Source organism: Eurosta solidaginis, chromosome 4 (assembly GCF_040869045.1).
Source record: "Eurosta solidaginis isolate ZX-2024a chromosome 4, ASM4086904v1, whole genome shotgun sequence".
Lineage (NCBI taxonomy): Eukaryota > Metazoa > Arthropoda > Insecta > Diptera > Tephritidae > Eurosta > Eurosta solidaginis.
In genome coordinates this window covers 268552819-268563501 of record NC_090322.1, presented here as the reverse complement: position 1 = coordinate 268563501, position 10683 = coordinate 268552819, and the positions used below count along the sequence as shown (strand labels likewise).

Here is a 10683-nt window from a genome sequence, read left to right as displayed (position 1 = left end):
ATTGAATCGAAACGTTACTCAAAATTTTCCACTGTGTGCAGAAATCGTCCCCTTTCCATCAGCATCCTAAAGTCGTTTTGAGTAAAAAGTGGAGTTAGCAGCTCTTACCGCGGCGCCGACGATATCAGACTGAAGAGTGCCGGTTTTTTTATACTTCCTTCGAATATAGATCATATTAGATACAACTGCGAGTAAAACTAACAGCACCAAACATTATTTGCAATTGTATATTAGTTATATATTCTTATAACTGGTAAAACTTGTTGAATTTCGTTACTAAAAAAAAAACTTATACAATTATGTCTACAATTCCGAAGGCATTTTCGAAAAAAAAAAAAACGAAAATTTGGAAGTTGTTAAAAATCGAGAATTTCGATATTTTCATTAAGAATTGTGGGAAAGGTTTTGAGTAGTTTTGAAGTCCAATTCATTTTAGCGCAAGTGCAAGTTTAAATATTCACAAAATTTGCATTGATTTTTCTCAACTTTGTTTCGAGCGGTTTTTTTATTTCTTCCACATAAATTGTGAAAAGATTACTTTGCGTATAGATAAAATCTGGAATACCCTTCGGAAAAAACTTTGCAAGAATCAGTGCAAATTGGGAGACTTTGAACTTGAACTTTGTTAAACTCATATATGTAATACTCCTATATTGCTAATAGAAAATGCTCGCAATGTGTTTTGAATTCGAAATCAAAACAAGACAGCCTATACAATTTTTGTGATTGTAGCAGCATAAGTGTGACAAGAAAAAATTTAAATTTAGGTACATTCGATTATTGAATACAAAAACAAAAACGTTTAAAAAGCAATATATCGGCACTCTGATGTTTGGGAATGTACCTAGCCTTTTGTAGCAATATATGGTTAAACTAAAACTGATAATTTCAAAGAATTTCTCGTTTTTTTTTTAATTTGTTTCGAAATTTGTATGACGAACCATTTGTTTTCTTTTTTAAATAAAGAATATAAAGAAATAATAAAGTAAAAAAATATTTCGTGTGATAGACCTCCGAGGAAATTTCGGCCAATTTAAATTTTTTTCTACAAACTGACGGCACAGGACTATGTTTTATGCTGACTCCAACCGGCATATGCCTATGAATTTTCGCTGAGAAGCTTTTCACGGGCAAAAGCGATATCAAAATACTTTAGAATCACCCTTATCGCGAGTTTTTTTTTCGCCCGAAAATATTCACAGTTTTTGTTCACCCTATCGCAGAGGGTGGCGAAAGAATTTTTCGTGTTCGAAAAAGATTTCACCTTATCGGCAACTCTTTGTTCGGTCGAAATGAACAGCGGGGAAACCCAAATTTGTTCACTTATATTTTACAGGCGAACGAGAGGAAAGCAAAATGTAAGTAATTTTTTGTTTTGAAATTTGGTACTCATAATTATATGTACTTTTATTATTAGAAATAAATCAATAAATAATACACAATTGGAAGCTGAGTGGAAAAAAGTGAAATTCTTATATTGCTAAGTATTTAAATTCTATTTTTTATGACAACGTATCAGTCGGCCAAGTTATCCATTGTGGTCAAAGGAACGGTTCCAAAATGTGGAGCACCTCGCTGAAACAAGATTGGCTAAGACGCACTCCTTGGTCCTTTAGAACGCCTTTCCCTATGCGAAAAAACGAACACATGTACTCAACGTTACAATTGGTGGAACTCTAAATTTGTGCTTCAATGGGGGGCAAGGAGTTAGTAAAATATCTAACAAATATTAGAATGCCGGCTTGTTTACCCTGTAATATTGGCGAAAGCGAATTGAAAAAAATATAACTTGTTATTCAAAAGTGCTGAAAATAGTAATTTTTAGCTTGCAGTGAATCATTTAGCTTCAAATGGGTAGAACTGTCCCTTAATTGGTTCCGAATCACTTTCACATTTATATTCTCCTCGCGCCCAATTAATACCAACCTAAGTGCAATACTAAACATTATTTTATACATTTTTTATTTATATTTTTGTTGTATTTTAAGGAAATATATGCTTCTTTACAAAATTTACACAATTGCAAGTAAATTATTTGTTCACTGCTAGTTCACAATAGAGCGTCAGCTGTTTCGAAGTGAACTTTTGTTCGCCCGAAATTGCCGATAGGCGGAAAAAGTTCACCCGAACAAAAAAAGTGAAGGCGAATACTTTTCCGCGTGAACTTCGCGATAAGGGTGAATAAGTTTTTTACGCGGGGTCGCCCTCGGCGTGGTTTGGCAAATATAGGGAGTATTTTGATGTCGCTTTTGCACGGCCACGCGGACGCCGTAATAATAATTTTTGCTGTTATTTTTTAACTCACGTGTGCACATCATGACATAATACAAACCTTCCAAAAATTTAAATACGTTTTTTTTTTTAAATGCATAGTAGTATTTATTATAATAATTAATCCGAAATTGTCTTAATTAGCATCTATGATAATAAAGGGTGCACTTTTTTAACACTGATAAAACTTTTTATAGGAATAATTTTCAATGGGCGAACGCAACTGTTCATCAATCGTTGAGTGAAAACTTTCAGAACGCACCGTTGAGTGTTTTTGATCCACTCATCGGTTGAGATTTTACATCAAATTTTTGAGCATTATTTATTTTCGCTACATTCGCTCGGCATGTTTCATTGTGAATTCATACAAGTGGCAAATTTTTGACAAAAACGTTCACAATAGTAAACAGCCTCGATCACCTGTTCAATCGCTGTTCAATTACTTAATTTATTTGCTCAATAGTGTTTTTTCAAAAAATTTTGTAGACGATTGGTTTATTGCATTATTTACATCAGAGCCGGCCAAAAGTTGCACATTGTGCAATTTGAGTTCGTATTATTTGAAAATGCTTGCTTAACTGGCTGCTTAGATTTTATTTGTCAACTAGATTTTAGAAATGAAGAGAAATTTGTTGTCTGATTCTCAGCATACACATTTAAAAGAAAAGCTGATTTGAAATACAAATGGGCAATTCATGGCAGTTCAATTTAATAACCGCGAGCAAAAAACAAACCTATCTTCCATTCTCTGGCCATTCGCGACAGCCATTCTCGCTGTCAGCTATTATTTGACAGGTAGGTATGGCAATGGAAGAATAGAAAGATTTTTCACTTGTATGAATTCACAATGGCATTCGACATTCGACTATCTGACAGTTCTTTGTCATTTTAAATTTTTAATTATGAATTCAATTTTTTATCTTAATATTATAGTAGGGTGTGAAAAATAATTAAAGAAGTCCTTTTTTGTAAAATTTAAGGATAATTATTTCATTTGGCAGGTGGCTCAATATTTTCTATCATTCAACCGACGGAAACTTGGTTGCAACGTATCAAAAAAATTTTGTTCACTGAAAGCGCGTATCATCAAAAGCTCACAACTCAACAGCGGTTTGAAATTCGAAAACTTTGGTTTGAAAATTGCCATTAGTTCCAGAAACTCGTAGAAAATTTATTGAAGTTCTTACACGGTTAAAAAAGAAACACCCTTTACATACAGTGTCGTTTTATGAAATGGAGCCAGGAAATGTGTCAGGAACGTGTGGATTCAACATTCTTCTATTAATGGCTGGGTAAGGTAAATTGTATGGGTTTTACTTTGATATAGAATACCAATTTATAAAGTCTAAACAATTACCCTAAGAAATTTAAATATTTTTCAGTTTCCTATTTTCGATGTGACTTTAAATATAACCAGGAGCAGTTTATTACCTTAAGTCGTGTTGTCCAAGAAATTCAACTAAACTATTGATAGAAATTTATCTTGTTTATGGCCCCGTGCCTGAGCTTCGAAAGAGCTCTTGGGCCACAATTGAGCCGGAGAGTTGGTGCCAGGGTGCAGAAACGGCAGAACATCCTGTACACGTGTATACGGATGGTTCCAAATTAATGCAAGGGGTGGGGTCAGCTGTTTACTGTGTCGATCCAGAAGTAAGTAGACCCCACAGGCTGTCTGATTATAGCCGTGAAGAAAGCAGCAGAAATTCTAGAGGAAGTGTGCTTACCCTGCAGTTGCGTCAATATATATATTTATAGTCAGACGACAATTAAGGCAACAACCTCAGTACATAGATCTATACGGGGTTCACGGTCATTAAAGGATAGAAAGTAACGAAAAGGCCGATGAGTTGGCAACGTAATGTGCAGCACTCGCTGAATCGACGACAGACGTCCCAATCCGTTTGGGAGAAATAAAAGGAAACACGAATTGCATATGTTCTATCAAGCAGGAAAGGCATGGACAAAAGCGCGGGGCTGCGAAATTTCTTAGATCATGTGGAAAGCCTACTATATTAGACTCACAAAGTGGCTCATATCTCTGAAGAGAGAAGACTTAAGGCTCACGATGGGCATACTAATTGGACTCTGCCTTCTGGCGTCACATGCTTATAAGTTAGGCCTCGTCAGTAACAGCAGATGTAGGAAGTGCCAGCTGCATGAAGAAACGGTTGAGCACGTTCTGCGTTCGTGTCCTGTGCTCGCCAGATCAATAATCCAACTATTAGGGGGCGGTAGAGTTTCCAGATCTCGAGGCAGCAATAAACCTATGTCCTAAAAAACTTCTAGTATTTGCCAAGAGGACGGAATTATTCTATAACATAAGTCCTGGCACCTAATTGGGGTTCTTCCGTTTGGTCGTCAATCAAATTATGTAACACTACTATGGACACATGTAGTCTATGTGAGGTCTTTATTGCAGGACAGTTCAACCCAACCTTGCCCATTTCTAAAATATGTACATCTGCCTTTTTCTCAATTATATCTGTCTTTTTCTCAAATACATTTGCCCTGTCCCAAACTCATTTGCTTATTTCTCAAACACATTTGACCTTTTTTCAATTTCATTTGGCCATTTCTCAAATATATTTAACGGAATTATTCTATAACATAAGTCCTGGCACCTAATTGGGGTTCTTCCGTTTGGTCGTCAATCAAATTATGTAACACTATGGGCACATGCAGTCTATGTGAGATCTTTATTGCAGGACAGTTCAACCTAACCTTGCCCATTTCTAAAATATGTACATCTGCCCTTTTCTCAATTATATCTGTCTTTTTCTCAAATACATTTGCCCTGTCCCAAACTCATTTGCTTATTTCTCAAACACATTTGACCTTTTTTCAATTTCATTTGGCCATTTCTCAAATATATTGGATTAACCTTTTCATTAAATATTGAAACACTCATGCCACATGATATGAATTTAAGAAACTGCACTACTTCAAGTCACAGCGAATATAGGATTTTAATGCATTTTGAACTTTTCGATTAATATATCAATATTTATATAAGTTTGTAAGTTGCTGGCTCTATTTCATAGAGCATCACTGAATGTATGTCATTATGTGTATGTATGTAGGTATACATTATCTTACATAGTAAAAATTGCCATGCATAATCTTTTGACAAGTATCTCCTTAATATGTTTGTTGTTGTTATAGTTAGCAAATAACAGCGAATCGTGTCTCGATTAACTTCAAAAGAACATAAACACATAGTTCAGATTAGGTGCACAGCCAAAAAAATAACTGAGTGTCTATGATCCGACAAGAAAACCGTTAATTTTCATATTTTATTCATGTGTGCCCTGTATACTAATACATCTACATTCAAAATGAATATTTTTTGATGACAAGGTATTGCACCAAAAAAGATTTTCAAATTACATTAATATTTTCTGGCTACATAATCCATTGAAATCATTTTCCAGAATTGGAACAGTCGAAAAGTTTTTAAAAAACTTTAAAACTTTTTATTTACAATATTTTTTTTTTTGTTTTTTGACTTTTTGATTTTTGATAATTTGGGGGTGTTTTATATATTTTTATTTTTATAAATATCATGGTTCAACTATATGGTTGGCTCATCTGTACAAAACAAAATATGTTAGTTCAGATTGTCAAAATCTGCGTGTTGGTTTTGGTGCGAATGGTATGGAATGGAAACATAAAACTTAGCAGTTTTTGTATGTTCTAAGAAAATGTTGCCAATGTCTTGGTTTCAATGTTGCAATGAAATAAATAAAATCAGCTGATGAGATGAGCCAACCATATAATTGAGCCATGATAAATATCCAGAAGAAACAAAGGCCGGATACTGGTACTCCGCAAAACCCTACCTATATTAATAAATAGTTGCGAGTATATATGTATAAAACGGATTTCGAGTGTGTATTCTCTTGCACCAGGCTATTTATGCCGGTTGTGAAACATATTTTGTATTTTTTGTGTTAATGAGCATTAGGTTTTTGTCCGTGTAGGAGACGTTATTGGTTCTTCGAAACTTTTTAGAAACCTTTTTGGCATATTTTCAGATGTTTATGTTTTCATATATTGTTACGCGATTGAGAATACCTTGTAGCCGTTCTCAGTCACCGGAACATAGTCGGTTCTTTAAATATTTTTCGCGTATATGTGAGAAAATAAATCTACTGTTTGAATACATTAAGCTAAATTTTGCACAATTTTTGGAGAATATTACAAGGTTTACAATACAATGATGCTTCAATGTTTGTAGAGTCGACGTATAATTGCAAAGAACAAAACCAACATTGCAACAATAACAACCACAAGCCAGAAAACGTGTTTTGCTCGTTAACTGTTATTTGCAAACTTTACAATGACAAGTTCATGTTGAGGTCGACAGAAAGAGCTTTTTTCCTCAAAATTTGCTAAATTCGAATATTTGATTGAGGGTCAGCCGAAAACATTAAGCATCAAGCCCCATCATACACCTCTTTCTTTGCGATCGTGAGTAGTTTTTTTTTTTTGTCTAATATGTTTGTTATTACTTCGCTTGTCCTCTTTTACATGTATATATGTATATACATATAATCACTTGATTTTCCTCGTAGTATTTAAATATAAACACCATGCGCCACTTATCGCCTATTATTGGCGCGTTCAATATATTTTGTTTTGTTTAATGCACGATTGCCAGCATTTGGATCCATCATACGCTTCCAGTCTGTTTGGCCAACAACAAAGCCAATTGCGCGCATCTTTTCCTGTGCTTGCTTCTCCTCAATATCTGCCCAACGTACCTATTATGAAATAGAAATTAAAACAAACAAACAAAAAAATGTATTAGTTGAGTTCAACCGTGAAAAGTATGCCAACTCTTACCCGTTTCTTTCCCTTTGTAGGCAATTTTGGCGGCACCCAATCATCCACTTGCAAATAGTCTTCCATTGTTGCCGTTTTACGTCTTTGCATCAGTTTATTTGTGCCGTCCAGGCGAGCTTCAAAAATTTAGTGTAAATTGATTACTTAATAACTTTGAAGATTTTGAGGCTCTAATGTAAAATAAAACATTGCCATTAGGCAACAAATAAAAGTACAACGGAAAAAGGTATTCAAAAAGAGAGGCGGCACATCGGATTTTCAAATCGAGCTGATCGCACATTTTCAAGAGTTCAAACAAAAAGAAGATACAAAAATTGTATTAAATAAATGGCTAAGAACTAGGGATGTAACGGTAGTTAGTTTACCGGAATCGAAACTAACAAATTTGTTGGGTGTACGTGCGGCTTTTTAGAGCTATTGTGAAGCCGATTATTTACCATACAGTCCCTATTTGGTGGAAAACCACAAAAAATAATGCAAAAGGCTATTCGTCCAGAATCAATAAAAACGAAAAAAAAAAACGGAAAAAACTAACAAAAGAAAAACCAAAAAAATATGTAAATGTTTCTACTGCATTTTCCGGATGAATACGGAGTCAAAAATAACCTTCGTTTAGAAAGCAGAGGGAGTTTGCAGATTATGATCAGCATAACGAGAGCTCTGAAAGTAACCAAGATGCCATTCCTTACATCCCACGCATGATCCTAGCTTCCAAGAGGTCACCGTTGAAAAATGCAACGAGACTAAATGGTAGTGAGCGTCATACTGGATCGACTACCTGATCATTTCGAGCCTGCTCTTCGCTTTGGATCTTAGAACCACAATAGAATTGGAAGCCAAATATCATCTGAAAGTGTGTTAGGAATATAAACTATGACAAGAAAGAAATGGAATATATTGCGTTCGTGGAATATATCCCAATGAAAAGGCTATACTTTCGTAGGCTTCATGTTTCCAAAAAAAAAGTGGTCTTCCGTTACACATCCGATTCTAAGCAATCTGAAGTCTAAATCAATCGCAACTTCCGACGCATCGGAGTCGAAACTATGTTAAATCCTCTTTAAAGATATCAAACCCATAACATCATCTGAAAGATTTTTTTATTAAGGAAGCATTTTAATAAATCTCAAAGCCATGTTCAAAGTGTCAAGTGTCTAGCTCACCAGGAAGTTACTTCAAAACTGATTCCACGATTGCTAATCTCGTATCAATTTTTCAGTTATCTCAACCAGTGCAGCAGTTTGCGGGATTTTTGTCTACTTTTGCTGCGTTGTCACGGTGGCCTAATCTAAATGTAAGGTTTCAAGTTTCCAGCTCAGTGAGAAGTTACTTAAACATCGATCGCAGGATTTCACATACTTTTTATCAAGTTTCTTAAGATTTCTAAATATTTTGGTCCCTGGCCGATCTAGTAGAGCGGGCGAGCTTTTTAAATGTTACGTTGTATGCGCCTCGTAGCATAACTTTTTACCCTTATAGTGCATTGTCATGCAACCCATCCAATAGGTGCGATCACTCACAAATTTTCACCAATATCCCGTAACGGGAGTTCGAGAAAACTTGCTGTTTCAACAGGCCTGGACTAAAGAGATAATGATGCTAGAGGCGTTGGTTGCACATTGCAATGGAAAAGATGGTTGGTGTCATGTGGGGACACGCTACAAGCGTGACATTTCGTATGTCGGGGTCGAGGACGGCAGCTGCAAGGCAGATGAATGTTCGCTGCGAAGCTTTTCGAGGCAGAAACACACTCGGAGTGTTTGCTAAAATACTGACTAACAAGCGGGATATATATTGGGCATTCCGGTATACAGATCGTAGCTAAGCTAAAGTGGCGCCCGTCTCACTGCGAAAGTTGCTTTCCTCAACTGCGAATGTATTTGTCTTTGATAACGACTATTTGTAGATGTCTCTGAGGGAATTTCATTATTTTCTTTATTCGGCTGACTTCTAGAGTGCCGACTTTCTTCATAGTGCTTATGGAGATGATACTTAAATATGTAAAAGTTAATCAAAATTGGGTGATACGACACAACTATACGGCACCCCTTGTTTAATTCTTCTGGCTTTTGATGTTGCGTTCCTGAGCTTCCGCACAGATAGTTTGCAGTCCCTCATTTGAGACTGGGAGGATGGGAATACTTTTTTTTGCTCGCAGCTGCAGTATATTGAATTTTAGTAAGGCTATCGATAAGTTCTTATTCGAGCTCTTGAAAACATACCTTATCAAACTTTCGTCCATACAAAAAATACAAAATTTCATAATTTTTATGTAAGAAAAGCATAACACCCTTCCCAATTGCCAAAAATAAAGGCATATTTTGGGAGGCTTCAAACTTGCAGTTTGCCAAACTATAATAAAACGGTAACAAAACTGCATATTCAGAAAGTTTCTTATTCCAGCTTTTTGAAAATGTTTTCGAAATTGTTTACTTAGTTTTCGTCATAAAATTCATTTAACCTTTTTAAATTAGAAAAAAAAAATTATGGCCGTGGTGGAGTGGTGGTTGTGTGCTCCGCCTACCACACCGAATGTCCTGGGTTTAAGTTTCTGGCAAAACAACATCAAAAATGAAAAGAAAAAGTTTGTCTAAATGGGGTCGTCCCTCGGCAGATCGGCATTGCAGCTGCCGTTCGAAGTCGGCATAAAACATGTACAGTTGCAGTCAAAATCTTAGCAGTGCTTATGGCTCATTTCAATTACATGGCCAATTTTTTTTTATCACAACAACGGTGCCTTTAACTTATGGCCAAATTTGTATTACTCCTTATTCAGTAATGACTGGAAAGATGAATAATACACCTGAGTAGTGCGCCCTCATAAAGAAATGATTGCTAATGGCAAAACTTATGTGAAGTGCAAAATATCATTGGTTGCTCACCAACAACGGTACGTAATGCCATCAAGTACCAACCAAGTGGCAAAAAGCGCGGAAGAAAGCCAGCAAATTTGGTAAAAGATTTAAGTCTGTCGTCAGTTACTCAAAGCAGGTTCCATTTACGTCTGCTACTGAGCTCATGCTTTAAAAATGGCTTCAAGCGTTTAGTCTCTTCGTCGGCGTTTACGTGAGCACGCCCTGGGTGACCGCAGTCCAAAAAAATCACCGTTGTTGACTAGAACGCATGTACAATAGAGACTTCGATTTTCCCAAGAACATTTCAACTGGGCTTCGGTCAAATGATGCAACATTATATGGTCGGACGAGTTAAATATTGTCATGTATGGTGGAATGGGATCATGACAACGGCCACCTAATGCCGAATACCTTCCGAAGTATACTACAAAAACCGTAAAGCAAGGTCATGCATTTCTTGGCTACGCGTGGGATCGTTGGGTAAGGGAAATTATGACTGACCATTCCTATGTTGATATACTTAAGGACACCATGTTGCCATATGCCATAAACGAAATGCCACTCGTTTGGACGTTCCAGCAAGAAATATACGAGCAAAGTAGCAAAAAGATGGTTTGAGGATATAAACCTCATTGAAAATTTGTGCGTTGATGTCAAGGAGGCAGTAGGCCAACGCAAGGCAACATCGAATACGCAACTAAAAACTAATTTA

The 10683-nt window shown here is 36.0% G+C and overlaps 1 protein-coding gene across 2 annotated transcripts in view; it reads right to left on the bottom strand.

The window, feature by feature from the left end:
• Window positions 1-416: 416 nt before the first annotated feature.
• LOC137251448 (uncharacterized protein DDB_G0283357-like) overlaps window positions 417-10683 on the bottom strand; it is a 102920-nt gene continuing 92653 nt past the window's right edge. For both annotated transcript variants that reach the window (XM_067786042.1, XM_067786043.1), the window contains exons 10-11: window positions 7117-7232; window positions 417-7034 (exon numbers count right to left, since the gene is read on the bottom strand). In XM_067786042.1, coding sequence (XP_067642143.1) covers window positions 6873-7034; window positions 7117-7232 — 278 coding nt within the window. In that variant the 3' untranslated portion in view covers window positions 417-6872. The remainder of the gene's footprint in view (window positions 7035-7116; window positions 7233-10683) is intronic.